Raw genomic sequence first — 22,079 nt, 5'->3', positions numbered from 1 at the left:
GGAGAAATGGAGTAGCCCTCATAGTCAACAAGAGAGTCTGAAATGCAGTACTTGGATGCAATATTAAAAACGACAGAGTGATCTGTTTCCAAGGCAAACCATTCAGTATCACAGTAATCCAAGTCTATGCCCCAACCAGTAACGCTGAGGAAGCTGAGGTTGAATGGGTCTATGAAGATCTACAAGACCTTCTAGAACACACATGCAAAAGATGTCCTCTTCATTACAGGGGACTGGAATGCAAAAGTAGGAAGTCAAGAGACACCTGGAGTAACGGGCAAATTTGGCCTTGGAGTACAAAATGAAACAGGGCAAAGGCTAACAGAGTTTTGCCAAGAGAACACATTGGTCATAGTAAACACCCTCTTCCAACAACACAAGAGAAGACTCTACACATGGACATCACCAGATGGCCAATACCAAAATCAGGTTGATTATATTCTTTGCAGCCAAAGATGGAGAAGCTCTATACAGTCAGCAAAAACAAGACCAGGAGCTGGCTGTGGCTCAGATCATGAACTCCTTATTGCCAAATTCAGACTTAAATTGAAGAAAGTAGGAAAAACCACAAGACCATTCAGGTATAACCTAAATTAAATCCTTTATGATTATACAGTGGAAGTGACAAATAGATTCAAGGGATTAGATCCAATAGACAGAGTGCCTGAAGAACTACAGAAGGAGGTTTGTGACATTGTATAGGAGACAATGATCAAGACCATCCCCAAGAAAAAGAAATGCAAAAAGGCAAAATGGTTGTCTGAGGAGTCCTTACAAATAGCTGATAAAAGAAGGGAAATGAAAGGCAAAGGAGGAAAGGAACGATATGCCCATCTGAATGCAGAGTTCCAAAGAATAGCAAGGAGAGATAAGAAAGCCTTCCTCAGTGATCAGTGCAAAGAAACAGAGGTAAACAATAGAATGGGAAAGACTAGAGATCTCTTCAAGAAAATTAGAGATACTAAGGGAACATTTCATGCAAAGATGGGCTCAATAAAGGACAGAAATGGTCTGGACCTAACAGAAGCAGAAGATATTAAGAAGAGGTGGCAAGAATACACAGAAGAACTGTACAAAAAGGATCTTCAGGACCCAGAAAACCACAATGGTGTGATCACTCACCTAGAGCCAGACATCCTGGAGTGTGAAGTCAAGTGGGCCTTAGGAAGCATCACTATGAACAAAGGTAGTGGAGGCAATGAAATTCCAGCTGAGTAATTTCAAATCCTGAAAGCTGATGCTGTGAAAGTGCTGCACTCACTATGCCAGCAAATTTGGAAAACTCAGCAGTGGCCACAGGACTGGAAAAGGTCAGTTTTGATTCCAATCCCAAAGAAAGGCAATGCCAAAGAATGCTCAAACTATGGCACAGTTGCACTCATCTCACATGCTAGTAAAGTAATGCTCAAAATTCTCCAAGCCAGGCTTCAACAGTATGTGAGCCATGAACTTCCAGATATTCAAGCTGGATTTAGAAAAGACAGAGGAACCAGAGATCAAATGGCTAACATACATTGGATCATCAAAAAACAAGAGAGTTCCAGGAAAACATCTACTTCTGCTTTATTGACTATACCAAAGCCTTTGACTGTGTGGATCACAACAAACTGTGGAAAATTCTTCAAGAGATGGAAATACTGGACCACCTTACCTGCCTCCTGAGAAGTCTGTATGCAGATCAGGAAGCAACAGTTAGAACTGGACATGGAACAACAGAGTGGTTCCAAATTGGGAAAGGAGTACAAGGCTGTATATTTTCACCCTGCTTATTTAACGTATATGCAGAGTACATCATGAAAAATGCCATGTTGGATGAAGCACAGGCGGGAATCAAGACTGCCGGGTAAAATATAAATAACCTCAGATACATAGATGACACCACTCTTATGGCAGAAAGCATAAAAGAACTAAAAAGCCTCTCAATGAAAGTGAAAGAGGAGACTGAAAAAGTTCGCTTAAAATTCAACATTCAGAAAAGTAAGGTCATGGCATCTGGTCCCATCACTTCATGCAAATAGATGGGGAAACAATGGAAACAGTGGCAGACTTTATATTTGGGGGCTCCAAAATCACTGCAAATGGTGACTGCAGCCGTGAAATTAAAAGACGCTTGCTCCTTGGAAGAAAAGTTATGACCAACCTAGACAGCATATTAGAAAGCCGAGACATTACTTTGCCAGCAAAGGTCCATCTAGTCAAAACTATAGCTTTACCAGTAGTCATGTATGGATGTGATAGTTGGAGTATAAAGAAAGCTGAGCACCAAAGAATTGATGCTTCTGAACTGTGGTGTTGGAGAAGACGTGAGAGTCCCTTGGACTGCAAGAAGATCAAACCAGTGCATCCTAAAGGAAATCAGTCCTGAATATTCATTGGAAGGACTGATGCTGAAGCTGAAGCTCCTATACTTTGGCCACCTGATGCAAAGAACTGACTCACTGGAAAAGACCCTGATGCTGGGAAAGATTGAAGGCAGGAGGAGAAGGGGACGACAGAGGATGAAGACAGTTGGATGACAGTTCAATGTACATGAGTTTGCGCAAGCTCTGGGAGTTGGTGATGGACAGGGAGGCCTGGCATGCTGCAGTTCAGAGGGTCACAAAGAGTCACACACGAGTGAGCAACTGAACTGAACCCAGGTAGTGAACAAATGCTAAGGAGAAAAAGATAAAACAAGATAGTGGGAATGTAAAATGTTGCCTGTAGGTGAACATTTCAGTAGGGTAATCACAGAATGTCTCATTGAGAAGGCGGCTTTTGAGAGCAAAGCTTAATGAAATAAACTAGCAAAGCAAATATTTGGGGAAAAGAACATTCCAGACAAGGGTAACAGTAGGTACAAAGGCCCTGGGGTGGGTGCCTGTCTGAGGTGTTTGAGGAGTAGCAAGGAGGCTGGACTAGGGTAGAAAGAAGGAGGGAAGAGGATTAATGGATAATGTGAAGCAGACCATAAAGGCTTTGTGGATTATACAAAGAACTTTCACTGTAGAAGACCAACATGACATGATTTTAGTAGGCTCACTTTGAATGCTGTGTTGAAATACACTGCAAAGGGGGCAAGGGCAGAATAGGAAGGCCAGCTGGGGGACTTTTGCAACATTCAGGAGAGAGAGGAGTCAAGGATGTTATCATGCTTACTGATTTTTTGTCTGTTTGTTTCAAATTTTTTTCTGCAAAGAGACCTTTAAAAACAAAATGTGTAAAGTATGTTATTGTGAAAACTACCACCCTAGAGTTCTTAGACCTCAGAGTCTCTTTTAATAACATATTTAAGCCCTGAGTCCCAGAGAATAAATGACTGAACTTTACCAAAATGAAGGTTTAAGTTCCAGCTGTATACCCCTCTTTCATCACTTAGTTACCAGATTTATACAACTGAGTAGGAAAGTAGAAAATAGTTACTGTGCGAAGAGCCAGCTCATTAGAAAAGACCCTGATGATGGGAAAGATTGAGGGCAGGAGGAGAAGGGGACGACAGAGGATGAGACGGTTGGATGGCATCACCTACCTACTCAGTGGACATCAGTTTGGGCAGACTCCGGAAGATAGTGAAGGACTTAGCAACAGAACAACAATAAAACCTCAAACACAATTCCTTGAGATGTTTTACTTCGTTTGAACTCTTTTTCTAAAAAAAAATTAATTTTTATTTATTTGGCTGCACCACGTCTTAGCTGCAGCACACAGGATCTTCCCTCTTCATCACGATTTGTAGGTTATTTGCGGACTGTGAACTCAGTTGCCGCATGTGGGATCTAGTTCCCAGAACAGGGATTGAATCTAGGCCCCTGGAATCCTAGCCACTGGGCCACTGGGGTAGTCCCTCATTTGAACTCTTAAACTATGGTTGCCACATGAAAATCAGGATGCTCAGCTAAAATTTAATTTCAGATAAAAAATGAACAAGTACTAAAAAATAATTTTTTTAGTGTATTTCAAATGTTGCAGGGATAATACAAAAAAAAATCATTCATTGGTTATCTGAAATTCAAATTAAGTGGCGTTCTGTATTTTTCATTGATACATCTGGTGACTTGCTCCCAAACTGATCAGATTTTTAACATTTTCTCTGTTCCACATTATGCCTTACCTTTCTGGTGAGGGTGGCGGAGGAGGAGGTGTATCTAGCTTAGATTGGAAGTGAGAGGCTTCTTTTCTTTTGAATAATCTTTTCGCTTTGGCTTTTAGCTTTCTTCTTCGCTGTTTGAATTTGGGCATGATTTCTGTAGAGAAAATATTTACATTTTTTAATTGAAGAATAATACACAGAAAAAAATATAATTTTTGACTGTATAGGTCAACGCATTATCACAAAATGAACACATCCTTGTAGCCATCATCGTGGTTAGCAAACCGGTCACCACCAGCAACCCAGAAGTGCGCCTGAAGCAGGAGATAGAGGGACCCTAGGCTGAGCAGCTGGACTCTGCCCCCGGTAGACAGACATTACTTTTCTTTCCTTTTTGGCTGCACTGGGTGTTTGTTGCGGCACACGGGGGCTTCTCTATTTGCAGCAAGCAGGCTTAGTTGCCCTGCAGCTTGTGAGATCTTAGTTCCCCAACCAGGGACTGAACCTGCGTGCCTTGCATTAGAAGACAGATTCTCAACCACTGGATCACCAGGAAGTCCTGACAGATGTTTCAAGATAAAGATAATGGCAAGAGCAAGAAAGAGTTGAGTCCTGTTTAGATAAAAGACAGAGACCACATATTTCTCATTCTTGAGGTCTAGGAGGCTCCTAAGCTATGCATGTGCAGAAAAGACCCTCAGGGGAAGGGGAGCCAGACCATATTATGTTCTGTAATGCAGTAAAGCACTAAATCCAAATTTGTAACTTCTCAGAGGCTCTTGCACTGGAATCCATTTTGGCTAAACGATGCACAGGCATACAAGGGAGGGCCCTGGTGTTGTTCATTCCCTAAGTTGTATCTAACTCTGTGACCCCATGGACAGCAGCAGGCAGGGGATCCCTGTCCTTCTCTATCTCCTGCAGTTTACTCAAACTCATGTCCATTGACTCAGTCATGCCATCCAACCATCTCATCCTCTGTCTCCCTCTTCTCCTGTCCTCAATCCTTCCCAGCATCAGGGTCTTTTCCAACGAAGGGAGGGCCCTGACCCAGACTAAATAGGGACTCAAAGTCAAAGCAAGATGATTGGCCAGAGGACACCAGGAAGAACTGACCCTGTATAAGCAATTTAATCCATCTCGAAAGTGTGCAACTTTCTCTCTCTGAGCCTGCCTGTGCTTTCTCTACATGTATCTTCTCTCCTAATAAGCACGTTACTTGCCTCACTGCTTTTCACCTCTTTGCTGAAATCTTTCTTCAAAGCAGACAAGTGCCAGGCTGAGCGCTGCGGCCCAGGTTCAGTCCTTGGTCAGGGAACTGAGGTCCCACTTCAAGGCATCATAGGCTGTGGCAACCCCATGGCCATTTGAGACCACCCTGAACTGGGGGAAAAGTTAAACTCAGATCTAAACTATCTCTGAAAATACCTTGGCTTTGGCATTATGTTACTCTAATTTTGTTTTGGTTTTGTTTTGCTATTCTTTGCTCAGTCAAGTAAATTTCTTCATAATGAAATCAAGCAGGACCTTGCAGGGCCTTCCCAATGCAAAAGGCCTTTTTTGTCTCCTTTGTCTCATTTGTAGAAAAAAGGCTTCAGTCTCCCAGATGTCCCTCAAGTTCCAAAGAGCAGACTCAAACAGCTACTAATTAGAGAAGTGAGGGAGTGCAGAATCAAAGGAAAAGCAGTCAAGCAAAAAAAGTAATAAGAGCTTAAACAGTAGTTCAGAGATAAAACAGTCACAAAACTAATTCTTCCTCATGGGATATATGTAACAACTGATGCATATCTTTGTGTTGTCTTGCAGAAACTAAGGACACCCCTGCACCCTGCCAACCCAGGTGAAAGATGCTGACTACATGCCGACCACAAGCACTTAGACCCCAAACTGGTGAGAAGCATAAATGGTGATGAACATCACCTTATTACCTTACCACCTAAACATCACCTTATTACCTTACCACCAAGCAAACAGAAGAAAGTCCATCAGCTGAGCAGGTACCCTACGACCCTCAGCCTTAATGCTGCCTTGACAAATCTTTGCCTGGGTTTTCCCTGGATGTTCAGTAGTTAAAGACTTTGCACTGCAGGGTGTGTGGTTTCGTTCCCTGGTCAGGGAATTCCCACATGCCATGTGCAGTAAGACCAAAAAAAAAAAAAATCCTTGCCTGAAAGCCAGTGAGGAGTTCAGATCTTTTGAGCATTAGCTGCCCTTTCTCCTTGTTTGGTATCCTGCAATGAACACTGTAGTTTCCTTCATCACAATGTAGGGTCAGTTGATGAGCTGTGCTCTGAGTTGGGCAAGTGGATCTGAATTTGGTTTGGTAACAATAACAGAGAAGATAAGAAGGCAACAGCTGGGTAGTGTCAGTTTTTAAAAGGAAGTAAATTTCTTTGCTGGTAACATTTACTGAGCATCCATGGAACTTGGTGGAGTTGGTAGTGAAAGAAAAACTAAATTAACCTTTTATTGGATGCCCGTTTACTTTTAGGCAACTTCACATACAAATTTTCAGTGAATCTTCATTGTTGTGCAAGGTATTTTCCCTGAGTAAGAGAATTTTCGTTACCATTTAAATCCGAATAAATCAAGGCTTAGAAAGATGAAATGATTTATCCAATGGAATGCACTAAAGCATTAAGTTCAAATCTGTACGTCTCCAAAGACCATGTTTGTCCTAGGTGATATACAAGATAATAATAACTATCCCAAATCTAAGATATGGGTGTTTCAAAACATTTATTTTAAAACACTCATATATTGATATCGGTGAGTGTTATCCCTGGTGGCTCAGTGGTAAAGAATCTGCCTGCAGTGCAGGAGATGCAGATTCAATCCCTGAGTCGGAAGATCCCCTGGAGGAGGGCATGGCAACACACTCCAGTATCCTTGCCTGGAGAATCCCAGACGGAGGAGCCTGGCAGGCTGCAGTCCATAGGGTCATATAGAGTTGGATACAGCTTAGGCGACTTCTCAGCACCGCATATTGATATCAAGGGGCGAAAGAGGGGTGGGAGATGAATTGAGAGATTGGGATTGACATATATACACTACTATGCATAGAGCCGATAACTAATGAGAACTTTAGTTCCTCTAAAGGAACTCTACTCAAGGCTCTGTGGTCACCTAAATGGGAAGGAAATCCAAAAAAAGAGGGGATCTATGTATATGTATAGCTGATTCACTTTGCTGTACAGCAGACAGTAAGACAACATTGTAAAACAACTATACTACAACAAATTAATTAAAAAATAAACACTAACTAGTATATTTAGATTTTAATCCAAATCCTTTTCTGAAGAAAATTAAGTCAGAGCTGGCTTGACGTGAAGAAGGGTTTCGCTGGTTTTAGCTGTTGCTACCTGAGGAACAAAGATGTCCTTATTCAAGCAGCAGAACTAAAAATGGTCTCAAGGGCTGGGCCTCCTTCTCTTCGAACTTACATTTGAATAGGAACAATTGGTCTTTAAAATACACGTTCATCCCTCATTTGTTCACCCTGTAACTCTCCAGCACTTGGTATGCAGCTCTAGGCTTGCTAAACTCCCAGATTCCAAGGACTAAAGAACCTCCCCCAGCCCCACTGTGGGTATTCAAGACTAAGAAATGCTTTAGCTCCACAGAGGCCACCCTTCATGGCAACATGTGACAGCGTGTGTATCAACAACTGTTATAGGAGTAAAGATTCTTGATAGCATCTTATTTAACTAATTGCCAGGCCTCAGATTAACATTTTTCTTAATTGTTCTTAAAGGCTTGGGAGACATACCTCAAGATAGCTGATTTCACATTTATTATATCACTTTTCCTTTTCACTGAAGTAATGAAGGAAGGCTAAACAGGGAGTGTTAAACACAAGGGATGTCTAAAAGATTGATTAAAAAAAACCGTAAAGCAAAAATACTTGAAATGAAGATATTTAGGAAAGCCTCAGGAAGCAACAAAAAACTTATGGTTGTTAGAAAAGAAGTTAAACCTCATCAAATCCATGGCCGAGACTATTATATGAAGAAACCTCTATCCAAGGCAGAGTTCACTGACTAGGATTCCCCTGGATCTGAGATTTCCATAGTAACCTCCCCTTGCTGTCTTTCAGCTGCTCTTCACAGCCCTCCCTCCTCTGTTCCTGTTCCCACTCTCGCCTTGACGTCTTTTGTTAGGGATCAAACTGACAAAGAGAACTGGCCTCCTGCTTCCCTTTTTCCTATATTCACCAATCCCTCAGTTATGAAAACAGACTTTAAAAGGAGCTGGACATTCTGGTTAAACTCGGTGGATTGACTCTCTACCTCAACCTGTGCTTTAATGATGTGCTGGGATTGGTACTTACTGTTACATTTTTAGGAAGTCTGTTAAATCTACCATTTAAATTATATAAACTTATAATTAGGTAATTTAGATTTTAGATAATTTAGATCTTAAAAGGTATTTATAAGTATACAAAACTCAGCATTTCATAAAGGTTTTACTAGTATGTATGCTCTTAATGTTTTTAAATTATTTTATCTATATAGTGAAAATGCTTTAGATATATTACTGCTCATTTCCTCCCAATGCCACATTCAAGGACTTCACAATGGAAACTTAAAAACTGGCCATGCTGGGAGAATTTATACCATGGTTATCGTAAAAAGTGAAGTCACTTAGTTGTGTCCGACTCTTTGCGAGCCCACCAGGTTCCTCCATCCTTGGAATTTTCTAGGCAAGAGTACTGTAGTGGGTTGCCATTTCCTTCTCCAGGGTATCTTCCTGACCTGGGATCAAACCCATCTGCATTGCAGGCAGATGCTTTACCATCTGAGTCACCAGGGAATCCCTATTATAAAACACTACAAATGTGGGAATCCCCTGGCAGCCCAGTGGTTAGGATTCCACATTTCCCCTGTAGGGAGCATGGCTTTGATACCCGGTAGGGGAACTAAGATCCCTCGAGCTTCAGGGTCAAAAAAAAAAACCAAACACAAACCCCTACAAATGAGGGCTTGATTTATTATTTTGTTCACTGTTAAGAAAGTGATGAGGGCTTCTCTGGCAGCCCAGTGTTTAAGGCTGTGTTCCAATGCAGGGGGTATAGGTTTGACGCCTGGTCAGGGAACTAAGATCCCACATGCTGTGCAACATGGCCAATAAATAAATAAGTAAATGAGTAAAAAAAGTGATAAAAAACGTTAATAGGTCAGATTAAACTTAACAGTATATCTTGTCTGTAGTCATTACATTTTGAATGGCAGAAAAATTGAGTATTACTCCAGTATTTGAAAATGATTATTTATCAGAAATTGCTTACTGAAATGGAAGTTCCACCATAAATCTTTGTGTTTCACGTTTGTCTTAGTTCACAGAGTAAATGAAAATATTAACCAAGATTCCTATCAGGACTAAGCTTGTTCATAGACTGCAACCATAGGTTGGTTACAAATGAAGTCTATAAAAAAAATTCGTAATAGCATTTTATGGGACTCAATTGGCTATATAAAATTTATAAGAAAAGGTGTACTCCCTTCTGAAACATCATGAAAAAGACAGTAAAGGAATAAAAAAGGCATAAACTCATAGGACAAAGAATAGGAACAGATACTATAATAGATGATACGTGTGAACAGAATCTTGGAAAATGGAACAGTGGTAACTGACTTGGCAGAACAGAGGAAAGCTGAGGCTTGACTGGATGGTAGAGAAGCCAAAAGGAAGCAAGACAAATCCCAGAACTCAGAGAAGTTTCAGACTTGAAAGCACCAAGTCCCTTTGGGGAGGTTTGGCTGCTAAGTCACTTCAGTTGTGTCCGACTCTGTGCGACTCCATAGACGGCAGCCCACCAGGCTCTGCCGTCCCTGGATTCTCCAGGCAAGAACACTAGAGTGGGTTGCCATTTCCTTCTCCAGTGAATGAAAAGTGAAAAGTGAAAGTGAAAGTGAAGTCGTGTCCGACCCTCAGTGACCCCATGGACTGCAGCCCACCAGGCTCCTCCATCCATGGGATTTTCCAGGCAAGAGTACTGGAGTGGGGTGCCATTGGGCTTAATTGGATTAATTAAAAGTCTTAATGACTGGATAGGCCTTTGACGTCTTCCCTCCAGTCCATGCAGCTAGGCAGTGTCCCGGTTTTCATTTTATGGGCAAGTCTATTCTCTGGAGAAGTTAGAGTTGCTGAATTTGGGTCACCAGGCATAGTAGGGTCATGTCTACGTCACTATTCAGAAGACAGGGGATGGTCCTGAACTGAAAAGTGAGACACTCAATTCCCTTCCTCAGCTCAGCTCCCCAAATACAAGCCACCCAAGTTTAATTCCTGGCCTTAAAACCCCACACTTCTCATTCCTCCTGGAGGAGAATAGATTCTTCTCCAGGGAAACTGGCTGTAGCTTGACAATATCCACATCTGGTACTTTGAGCTGCCAACCAACTATCTTTTTTGTGTCTTCCTTTGACATATAACAGCCAAGGATCATCAATCATTTTAGGAAGAGTCTTAAATATGAAGAACAGAGACCAAAATGAACAGAGAGGGAAATGGAAAGAATGTAGAAAGTAGAAGAAAACTAAAAAAAAAAACACAACACAAAACTTCAGAAAATGATATGGACAAGGATGGGGGAAAGGAAGGAGAGGGTGAGATGAATGGAGAGAGTAGAATGGAAGCTTATATACTAACATTTGTAAAATATTCAGCCCAAGAAAATTTGCTGTGTGACTCAGGGAACTCAAACCAGGGCTCTGTAACAACCTAGCGGGAAGGGACACATGTACACCTATGGCTAATTCATGTTGATATAAGACAGATATCAAACCAGTATTGTAAAGCAATCATCAATCAATTAAAAATAAATTTTAAAAAGGATCAAGGCCCCCCAAAAAGAATCGAGATCTTGCATCCTTGAAAAAGGAAAAGAAAATGTTTTTAAAATTAAAAATAGTAGAAATTTAAAAAATGTAATAGAACAGTTTGAAGATTAAAGTTTTAGATGAGAACAGAAAAATATGGAGAGAATTTTATCAAATAAACAATACAAAAATATTCCCTAGAACTGAAGGACTTGAATTTCCAGATTGAAATTATACTGAAATTACCCAGCATAATTTGAATAAAGATGCACATTGAGGCACGTCAATGTAGAACACCAAAAATAAAGAGGATATTCTAAAAGCTTCCAGAGAAAACACTGCCTAGATACAGAGGCCTGAGAATAGAATGACATCAGAGTTCAATAGCCATCCTGCGGTTCTGATGCAGAATGTTTACAATCCCATACCTGGCCAAAGTTTCAGTCAAGTGTGAGAGCAGAAGTGAGATAATAATGAGAATTTCCAGGACAATGGTGACCATAAGTCCTTGGAAGACAGTTTTGCAGCGGGCCCAGGGCAGGGGTCAGCGAACCTTTCCTGTGAAGGGCTAGATAATAAATATTTTAGGCTTTACAAGCCATCAACCACTCAACTCTGCTACAGCCACTCAATTCTGCATCAAAACAGCCATGAACAATGACTACGGCTGTAATCCAATAAATGTTATTTATGGCTATTGAAATTTGAATTTTGTAGAGTTTTCATATGTCACAAAGTATTCTTCTTTTGATTTTTTTCCCACCTACTACAAATTCTAAAAACCATTTTTAGCTCATGAGACCCATAAAAATACTAGTTTACTGACCCTTTACTTAGCCAGTGAAATAAGCAAGTGTAACAGAGGGCTTCAGCAGGAAAAAAAAAAAAAAAAGGGAAATAGATAAATTACCTAGTACATTTGAATATTCTGAGTGGAGTTTATTATTTTTCTGTAAAGTTTGGCCCAGGTTACTGAGAAGTACTTAAAAAATAAACATATAAACAATGTCTAGGAAAAAGTTGTATAAGAAAATAAATGAAATCATAGTTAATATATAATGATCAGCTGTTACACAATATTTTATAGCATAAACATTGAGTATTTATTTAATTAAAAATTATGACACAGGACACTATGAAACTCTTAGAGGAACACATAAGCAGAACACTCTTGACACAAATGACAGCCAAAAATTATGACACAGTTACATTGGGAAGACAGAAGAAAGTAGCAATTAGCAATTCTCTAAATTTATACCGAGTTTAACCTGGGCGGGGGGGGGGGGGGGGGAAGAATTAGTACAATATTATAAACATTTTACTTAGAAACGTGGAGGTAAACACCAGAAAACAATCACAAAAGTGGATACTGTTGCCTTTGGGCAAATGGGAACCAAGATTATAGACAGAGGACTCAGAGGACTACCATTTCTTGTTTGTGTATTTCTTTCTAATAAGCCTTGGAGTAGTATTGGACACTTTACCTTTGCCATGTACTATTAGCTGGAAAAATACCACCCTTCTGAAAGTGGGTCATCTCTTTCTAGCCATTTCCTGGTGGTTGTTCCAGTGCCTCTGCATTCAGATTTCTAAAGAATTCTACACATTCCAATGTATATCATTTGGGAAAATATTTTTTGATGGAAAAAAAAAATCTAGGAATGAAATAATATTTTCTCTTATCTCTTCCGTATGTGTGTGTCCTGGGCCCTGGGTCATTATTACTATCTAATAGCCTTCTAATTAAATATAGTAATTGACACAAGTAGAGAATGAAAAGAATATGTCTTATCTGTCAGGATAGAAAGATGCAGTCTGAGATATTTTCTAGATTAACATTGTATTAAAAAATCATCATAGCTTTTCCAAAATTAAAAGATAATGAATTCTCACCACACATAGGACGGAGGATTCAGCAAGCTAAGGTTTCTTTTACCATCATTGCTTTACTAAAAGCTTTAGATACTCTGTAGAGGATAACTGTTCAATTAATAGCATATATAGCAATCTTTATCTAGATGAGACATGTACTGTCCCCTTTCCAAAAGTGTAATGAGACTTACAAATTCTTTTTGATAGATTAGGTGGGATTCCAACTGGTAACACTAGATAGAAACTCATTCTTTCCTGATGACTCAAAGCATTTTTCTTATTTTTGTAAACTGAAAAATACACTTCCATTTTACTTACTTTGCTTTGAAAAGAATTTAAGGCCAATTAAAAAAAAAACCAAAACAGCCTGTACCACAACATGATAAAAAAAAAAAAGTGAGGAAATAAGAATATTCCATTGTAGAATAGACTAAATTAAAAAAGTACTCATATACACGAATCAGAAATATTTCTCTAAGTCATCCGGTCTCTTCTCCTTAGCATCACTCCCCTTTCTGTCTTCTGTCTTCAGTTGACGTCACTATTCTCCCCTGGGCTCCCCCTTGTTTTTGTCTTTTGATATAGTCTATTTTCCCCTACTCTTTTTTTTTTTGGCTTGTACTGGGTCTTTGTTGCTGCATAGGATTTTCTCTAGTTACAGAGAGCGGAGGCTACTCTTGAGTTGAGTGTGAGGGCTTCTCATTGTGGTGGCTTCTCTTGTTGCAGAGCGTAGGTTCTAGGCACATGGGCTTCAGTAGTTGCAGCACAGGGCTCAGTAGTTGCTGCTCCCGGGCTCTGGAGCACAGGCTGAACAGCTGTGGTGCATGGACTCAGCTGCTCCTTTGCACGTGGGTTCTTTCCAATTAGAGATTGAACCCATGTCTCCTGCATTGGCAGGTGGATTCTTTACCACTGAGCCACCTGGGAAGCCCTCCTCTACTCTTTTCTTTTTATTAAAAATTTTTTTTTTTTACTTTACAATATTGTATTGGTTTTGCCATACATCAACATGAATCTCCTCTACTCTTAACTTTGAAAAATTTCAAACCTTGAGAAAATTTATAAGAATAGCATAATTAACATTCATATCACTCACACAGATTCACCAATTGTTACTGGTTAGCTATTTCTCTTTATAGGGGTATATGTGTAATGTATAATGTATACTATAGAATATATATATATATATAACCACATGCATGTGTGTTAAGCCGCTTCAGTTGTGTCCAACTCTTTTTGACCCTATGAACTGTAGCCTGCCAGGCTTCTCTGTCCATGGGATTCTGCAGGCAAGAATACTGCAGTGGGTTGCCATGTCGTCCTCCAGGAGATCTTCCTGACCCAGGGGTCAAGCCTGCTTCTCTTATGTCTCCTGCATTGGCAGGCGGGTTCTTTACCACTAGTGCCACCTGTGAAGCCCCATCTAACCATGTATTTATATATAATTTATGTAACTCTTATATATTATATTACACACACACCCCTATACAGAAAAATAACAGTTGGTGTATCTAGGTGCATGATATATGACTGTTTATGATCCATAGGCACTGTGGTAGGTAGGGGATACAATTGTGAAGAAGACCAACATTTCTTGCCCTTATGGAATGTTTACTATATGTTTACATCACCTCTTCTGTGCCTCCATAGCACTCCTTTTCACACACCCTTATTGTGACATTTCCCAAAGAAAGGCAATGCCAAAGAATGCTCAAACTACCGCACAATTGCACTCATCTCACATGCTAGTAAAGTAATGCTCAAAATTCTCCAAGCCAGACTTCAGCAATATGTGAACCGTGAACTCCCTGATGTTCAAGCTGGTTTTAGGAAAGGCAGAGGAACCAGAGATCAAATTGCCAACATCCGCTGGATCATGGAAAAAGCAAGAGAGTTCCAGAAAAACATCTATTTCTGCTTTCTTGACTATGCCAAAGCCTTTGACTGTGTGGATCACAATAAACTGTGGACAATTCTGAAAGAGATGAAAATACCAGACCACCCGACCTGCCTCTTGAGAAACCTATATGCAGGTCAGGAAGCAACAGTTAGAACTGGACATGGAACAACAGACTGGTTCCAAATAGGAAAAGGAGTACGTCAAGGCTGTATATTGTCACCCTGCTTATTTAACTTCTATGCAGAGTACATCATGAGAAATGCTGGGCTGGAAGAAGCACAAGCTGGAATCAAGATTTCCAGGAGAAATACCAACAACCTCAGATATGCAGATGACACCACCCTTATGGCAGAAAGTGAAGAGGAACTAAAAAGCCTCTTGATGAAAGTGAAAGAGGAGAGTGAAAAAGTTGGCTTAAACCTCAACATTCATAAAATAAAGATCATGGCATCTGGTGCCATCACTTCAAGGGAGATAGATGGGGAAACAGTGGAAACAGTGTCAGACTTTATTTTTGGGGGCTCCAGAATCACTGCAGATGGTGACTGCAGCCATGAAATTAAGACGCTTACTCCTTGGAAGAAAAGTTATGACCAACCTAGATAGCATACTCAAAAGCAGAGACATTACTTTGCCAACAAAGGTCCGTCTAGTCTGGGCTATGGTTTTCCCAGTGGTCACGTATGGATGTGAGTTGGACTGTTGAAGAAAGCTGAGCGCCAAAGAATTGATGCTTTTGAACTGTGGTGTTGGAGAAGATTCTTGAGAGTCCCTTGGACTGCAAGGAGATCCAACCAGTCCATTCTGAAGGAGATCAGCCCTGGGATTCCTTTGGAGGGAATGATGCTAAAGCTGAAACTCTAGTAGTTTGGCCACCTCATGTGAAGAGTTGACTCATTGGAAAAGACTCTGATGCTGGGAGGGATTGGGGGCAGGAGGAGAAGGGGACGACAGAGGATGAGATGGCTGGATGGCATCACTGACATGATGGACGTGAGTCTGAGTGAACTCCGGGAGTTGGTGATGGACAGGGAGGCCTGGCGTGCTGCGATTCATGGGGTTGCAGAGTTGGACACGACTGAGCGACTGAACTGAACTGAACTGAACTGATTGTGACAATTACCCAACTCCAGTACTCTTGTCTGGAAAATCACATGGACGGAGGAGCCTTTAAGGCTGCAGTCCATGGAGTCTCTGAGGGTCGGACACGACTGAGCGACTTCACTTTCACTTTTCACTTTCATGCATTGGAGAAGGAAATGGCAATCCCCTCCAGTGTTCTTGCCTGGAGAATCCCAGGGACGGGGGGAGGCTGGTGGGCTGCCGTGTATGGGGTCGCACAGAGTCGGACACGACTGAAGTGACTTAGCAGCATTGTAGTTTTTGCTTACACGTTTGTCACCCCACTGGACTGTGAGATATTTCAAGGGTAGGATAAATTTTATTCATCTCTTTCCTCAGGATTTAAAGTATAGCAGGCATTAAGTAATGTTTCATTCAATAAATGAATGGAAGAAATCATTCCCGCTAAGTGTTATCTAGCAAGTGTTCTCTATTTTGATTAAGAATATACTTTATCCTGCATCGAACCTAGACTGGCGATTAGTTTCTTACATGATATTATACATGTTTCAATGCCATTCTCCCAAATCATCCCACCCTCTCCCTCTCCCAGAGTCCAAAAGTCTGTTCTATACATCTGTGTCTCTTTTGCTGTCTCACATACAGGGTTATCGTTACCATCTTTGTTAAATTCCATATATATGTGTTAGTATATATACAGGATACAGGATGCTTGGGGCTGGTGCACTGGGATGACCCAGAGAGATGGTATGGAGAGGGAGGTGGGAGGGGGATTCAGGATTGGGAACTCATGTACACCCGTGGTGGATTCATGTTGATGTATGGCAAAACCAATACAGTATTGTAAAGTAAAATAAAGTTAAAAAAATAATAATAAAATAAAATTACATTATGGTGTATCAAGCATCCACTGTTAGCCACCAGCCAAAAAAAAAAAAAAAAAAAAAAGAATATACTTTAATACAATTCTGAAAAATCTCTTGGTGAAGGAGTTTTTTAGTTCTTCAAATCATACCACCTTCATATGGTTAAAAGATGGGTCCAAAAGTATTTCCAGTACAAAGATGGAATCAATAGTAGAGAGAGAATTACTCTCTTCCACAAGAGCTGCTGCTGCTGCTGCTAAGTCGCTTCAGTCATGTCCGACTCTGTGCGACCCCACAGATGGCAGCCCACCAGGCTCTATTGACCCTGGGATTTTCCAGGCAAGAATACTGGAGTGGGTTGCCATTGCCTTCTCTGCCACAAGAGCAGGCACTGCTATTAAAACTCCACCCTGTGATACAAAAGAATGCTTCTGGTCTGGGGGTACTTTTAAAGCATGGCAGCAACAGAAATGGAAATAAAGTACTATGTCTAATTTATAATGAAAACGAATGTCTGGTTTTTCGTTCTTTTTCTTGTTTCTCTTTTGGTCTAGCCCAAAAATAAGTAATTAAAGTCAGGTTCCTGGGGGCACAACTTTTCAGATAAACACCACTGTTCATCTGCTGTTCTGAATTATCTTCCAAGGTAAAATGACTTTTACAGATTGTATTGATACAGACCCCAGGGACCACAGGCGACTAAAGACCCCTAGAGTGCAGACAATTAAGATGATTAATCTCAGCTCCTTTGTTCTTCCCCTTTAAAAACCCACAACTCAGAGACCGAGTTGGAGTGAACCTGAGACTTGTCTCCCACTTCCATGCTTGGCTCCCTACAATAAAACCTTTACTTTGCGGAAAACTCACCCAGTCAGAGTTTGGCTTTCTGCGCTGCAGACATAGGAACCCTTCGTTCGGTTTAAAAATGACAATTGCGTTTCTTTAACATCTTCCTAAAACACATTTTAAAGGAAAAATGTGTTTACACTCCCATAAACAACTTTTAGTCAATCACTTTCCATTATCAGTTCAATTGATTCCTCTTGAGAATCCACAGGGCTATTTTTGGTACTTGCTTATTTATGTTGTGCAGCATTGCTATTTGTTAGCTCCAGTCTTGTTTTTCTAAAGAGGGTGAGGCTCCCTAAAGCTTAGCCCGCACATTACTAGGCACATAGAAAACAGGATACACTTTTAAAGCCGATACTCTCACAGAACATAGGGCGATATTAAGACTACATCGAGGAACACCGTATCATTCCTTGTCAAAAAATGTACTTTCTCAAAGTGCATAGGAATCAGGGGTCTTGTTAAAATGTATATTCTGATTCAGTAGGTCTGGGCGGAGCCAGATAATCTGCATTTTAAATAAGAACCCAAGTGATGCCCATGCAGTTGGTCCGCGAACTACATTTTGAGCAGCAAATACATGCACAGGCATGTGGAAAAGGAAGGCGGATACTTTGCTCCAAAACATATTTTTGCAGAGCGTTAATTAAATATAATTATGATTAGAGCCGAGCCAGGTGGAGCACCTCTTACCCAGCCTTAACCCTCCGCTTTTCCAATTCATCTCCTCTCTGAGTCCAGCCAAAGTTCCCACCTCTGCAAACCGTTACGAACGCCAGCAGCAACAGATCTAGCTACAAGAGAAGCGAGCCCAGGTAACGTAGGAAGACAACCCTGCACTTACTAGTCTTAAGAGTCCGGGGATACGATGGAGTCACCTCAGTGGCCTCTCCCTTGCCATAAAGGAAAATTCAAAATTAAAACCATATCGCGGAGGGACCAATCGTAACCTTGGTCTTTCCCCCATTCGCTCTCTATTTAGTGCCGGGAGCACAGTCTGGCTTGTGATTGGCTGAAGCATCACGAAGCTTGGGCCAATCAGGAATGAGGCGCTTCTCGTATGAATAAGGGGAAGGCGGGAGCGAAGTGGAGGGGAAGTCAGAGAAAAGGCGTGTCACGTCCCCTTTGCTGTTTGTGGAAGCTTTGGTGTAATTGGTTGGCTCTTCTTCCGACTGCACCAATCGCAAGCTCTCCTCTGCAGAACCCTCGCTGTGAAATTAAATGCCGAGATACGGCTGCAGCCAATGGGAAAAAAAAAGATGTAGGAGCCAATCCTCCTGCGGCGTTTTGTGTTCTTGCCCAACAGGAAAAGGTGTTTCATGCGGAGGGGCGTTTCCCAGCCTCCAATGGGCGGGCGCCGGTGAAGCGGGCGGACCAATCAGAACGAGACGTTGAATGACAGCTGTCCAATAGGGACCCTCAGTGCTGGTACGGTTTGCGGCTTAAGCGCCGCCGCGGTCTGAGGAATGTCAACTATTCAACATGGAGGCGGAGGTCGATAAGCTGGAACTGATGGTGAGTGTGAAGTGAAGGAGGTCTACTGGGCCGTTTATTTTTTCCCCGATGGCCTCCAAGTTGGAACGCGATTTGGAGTCGCCGGAAACCCTAGGCGGAGGAGGCTGGACTAGGGCTCGAGCTCCCTCCTCCTGCACCAAAGGGAGTCGCCGCCGCCTGGTCTCTTTTTAACCGCCGCGAGGGAAGGGGTTACATCCGGGAAACTCGTGAGGGAAATGGCGGGAGATGCTGAGGGTGCGGGGCCTTTGGAATTCCTTTTTGCTTGCCCTCAGCTTTGCGCCCCTCGAGGAGCTGTGGTTGATGCAGACAGCGTTCTGTGTATTTCCACCGAAAAGACCTGACAGAAATGGTCTCTAAACGCCCCTAGAAGGGGAGAGGTCGTTCACCCTCCGAGAAAGCGGGGATAGAGGGTGGGGTGGGAAATACACCGAGAGGGGCGGAGAGAAATCTCTTTACGGCTGAAGCGTTCACGTTCAGCCCGGAGCAGGCTGAACAAGTCTGAGAAAGGATGCTCTACTCGCGTGCACAACTTCTTGGCGGCTGAAGAAGCTCCTAGACCAGTTTGGCCCTTCGGTGGGGGAGAGGTGTGAGCCTTGGGAATCTGAACCACGAGTTCCTTTGCTGGAACGCGGGCGGGATTGGGATGTGGATTGCACCAGTGCTCTGGAGTTGCCTAGCTTCATTCATTGTGAGTGTAGGGGGCGGGGGCGAATAATTGGAAAGGACTCCCGCTGCTGCTAGGCTTGTTCGAGGGCGCCAAACTGGAGGGCTTGTCCTAGTTTTTTCTTTTGGCTCCTTCCCTCTCTTGTCCTATTTATTCTCTCCCTCCCATTCGTTGACTAGTGGCTAGATCGCCCGCGCTTTTTCCTTAGTTCCCTTGTTCTGCCTACCCCCCAACCCTCCACCCGCCACTGCATTACGAGTGTTCGGATTGGGCTGGTTTCCTTTAAAATGTGGAATTTGGAGGACGCACCCAGCATTGATTGATCTCCTGTTCGTTTTTTGTTGTTGTTGTTGTTGTTAAAAATAACAAGGTTAAGTAAAAAAGCCAAAATCTCCATCACAATCCGCTCCTCTTCTCCCTGCCATTCCCTGGCGTTATCCTAAAGTATCGTTTGTACCTGTGCTACCCTCCCCGAGCTCAACCTTGGGTCTCCTTAATATCCGCAACATGTAGTGGTCTTTTAAGAAAAACTGTACGATCCTCACCCCCATTCCCACCTCCAGAAAATGAGAGACCTTGATAGATCTTATTTTCGTTTTCTTCTGATGTATTAATGAATTGAAGTGCCTCTAATATATTAATACAAAACCGACTTTGATTTGCTTTCAGTTGCTTCTAACGTTTTCAATTTCGATTTTCTTTGTGGGGTGTGTATGGAAATTGGGAAGGCGAGAACTGGCAGCAAAGAAGGTAGAATTTAATGCAGCTTTCAAAATCTGTAATAAACGAACTTTTAGTTAAAAGTTTGTTATTGTTAACCGTCTTTTAAAAAAATCCTAGGTTTTTCCTCCATTATGAATTCCTACCTCCAGACGGATATTTCTGCCTAATTGTAAGGAGCTAGATGATACTAATTGTGCTTTTAACAGTTTTTTTTCCCCTTCAAGTTGGCTTTTAATTCTGAGGTACCAATGAAGTCTTTTCTGACTTTGCATTGGAGTCAATAGTCTCACAGGACATGGTTTAGATTGAACACATTTTATTTTAAGGGGAAAACAATGATGTGTACATCTTGAAAAAAAATAGGTTTTAGAAAACTATGAGGTAGCCAGACTCTTAATTTAAACTTTAAGATGTTTGAATGATGAGGTAGTTTTTTAAAGTTCTTTTTATGAGAGAAAGAGAAGAAAGCAAGTCTTCTTGAATTCCTTTTAACTGAGTCATAACTTTTTTTGCTGTTCAAATTCTTTGTTTCCATAATCACGGAAACAAAATTGTTTAAAAATTGTGTTTGAACTATTACAGTTGTATTATTATTGCTTTGTATTGATTGGGTACTATAAAATAGGATAGCTCATCTTTAGATTTGCCATGTGCTTTTAGAAAAAAATGTTTTATCTGTGAATGGTTTATTTTCTAAGATTCCAAAGGTAAATGATTTCCTGTGCAATCCTCTGATTTTTGGTTTTATAATGTATTTGTTGAGGAATCAATGTTGAATATTTAATAAATGAAATAGAATACATATTATCTAACTTTGAAAAAGAAGTACTTACGTTTTTAAGACAAATATCCTCATCTTTTTTTTTCCCCCCAGGGGTTTTAACTCCTGATTCAGGAAATTAAACATTTGTTTTTAAATACCTTTTTTAAAAGCCTGATACTTGGCTAGCAGAGTTGAAATACTCTAATATCTGAGATATGTGACCTAGGATTTGAGGTCAAGACACTCATGTTCCAGTTGTCCTGAATTTATGTTCCTTTCTTAGGCTTATCCAAGCAAGTAGCTGACCTGGATCACTTAAGGGAAGGTTGGTTAAAAATAATGGAAAGTGTTTTTGCATCAATCCTCATTATTAATGGAGGAATAAGCTCATTGTAGGGTAATCTTTGTTCTCTAACTTTCTTCCCTTCACTTTTTGCTTTAGTGTTATTTGTCTAGTGTCCTTCTTTTGTGATAAGGCTAGTGATTATGCACAAAAGGTATTATAATACTATGATATTATTCTATTTCTGGGTGGACATCTGACTTCAGAATGGTTTCTTACCATTTTAAAGGTTAGGATGTTAATTGGCTTGAATACAAGGAAATCTGATTCTTGAATCTCAAGAGTCTTCTCCTCCCATTACTATTTTCTCTTTGATTTTTATCAGCTTGAAGGAAATTTTATATTTAAGATGTTTCAGGGGTTTACTGAAATGTTAAAATTCCCTTTCATAGCATTCGGTTAAGTAGTGCTAATAGTATCCTGTTTATGACATAATGATTTCCTGAAAGTCTGTAAACTCTTGAGATAGGCAAATGCTTTTTGTATTGTAGTTTAGATTCCAGAGAGATAGATTGGGTTTATAGAAATTGGGAAACTTATTTTACTTTTCATTTGTTTTCTTTGGTAATCTTATTGTTTCATGTGACAGTTCATCAGTCAGTTGCTATGGG

The 22,079-nt window shown here is 41.0% G+C and overlaps 2 protein-coding genes across 7 annotated transcripts in view; one reads left to right on the top strand and one right to left on the bottom strand.

The window, feature by feature from the left end:
- The window catches only part of PRR11 (proline rich 11), a 32,138-nt gene extending 13,756 nt beyond the window's left edge, over positions 1-18,382 (bottom strand). Inside the window, exons 1-3 of one of the 2 annotated variants that reach the window (XM_069602642.1) lie at positions 18,305-18,379; positions 17,479-17,564; positions 4,091-4,223 (exon numbers count right to left, since the gene is read on the bottom strand). In XM_069602642.1, the coding sequence (XP_069458743.1) occupies positions 4,091-4,218 (128 nt within the window). In that variant the 5' untranslated portion in view covers positions 4,219-4,223; positions 17,479-17,564; positions 18,305-18,379. Of the gene's footprint in view, positions 1-4,090; positions 4,224-17,478; positions 17,565-18,304 lie in introns of both variants that reach the window. The other variant, XM_069602641.1, reaches the window with a different exon arrangement.
- Positions 18,383-18,657: 275 nt separating this feature from the next.
- Positions 18,658-22,079, top strand: part of SKA2 (spindle and kinetochore associated complex subunit 2) — a 30,041-nt gene continuing 26,619 nt past the window's right edge. Inside the window, exon 1 of one of the 5 annotated variants that reach the window (XM_069602636.1) lies at positions 18,658-18,975. In XM_069602636.1, the coding sequence (XP_069458737.1) occupies positions 18,943-18,975 (33 nt within the window). In that variant the 5' untranslated portion in view covers positions 18,658-18,942. The remainder of the gene's footprint in view (positions 18,976-22,079) is intronic. The other 4 variants (XM_069602635.1, XM_069602637.1, XM_069602640.1 and 1 more) reach the window with 4 other exon arrangements.

This window comes from Ovis canadensis, chromosome 11 (genome assembly GCF_042477335.2).
Source record: "Ovis canadensis isolate MfBH-ARS-UI-01 breed Bighorn chromosome 11, ARS-UI_OviCan_v2, whole genome shotgun sequence".
In the NCBI taxonomy this organism is placed as follows: Eukaryota; Metazoa; Chordata; class Mammalia; order Artiodactyla; family Bovidae; genus Ovis; species Ovis canadensis.
The sequence above is the reverse complement of the archived record's forward strand: the minus strand, read 5'-3'. Positions and strand labels throughout refer to the sequence as shown.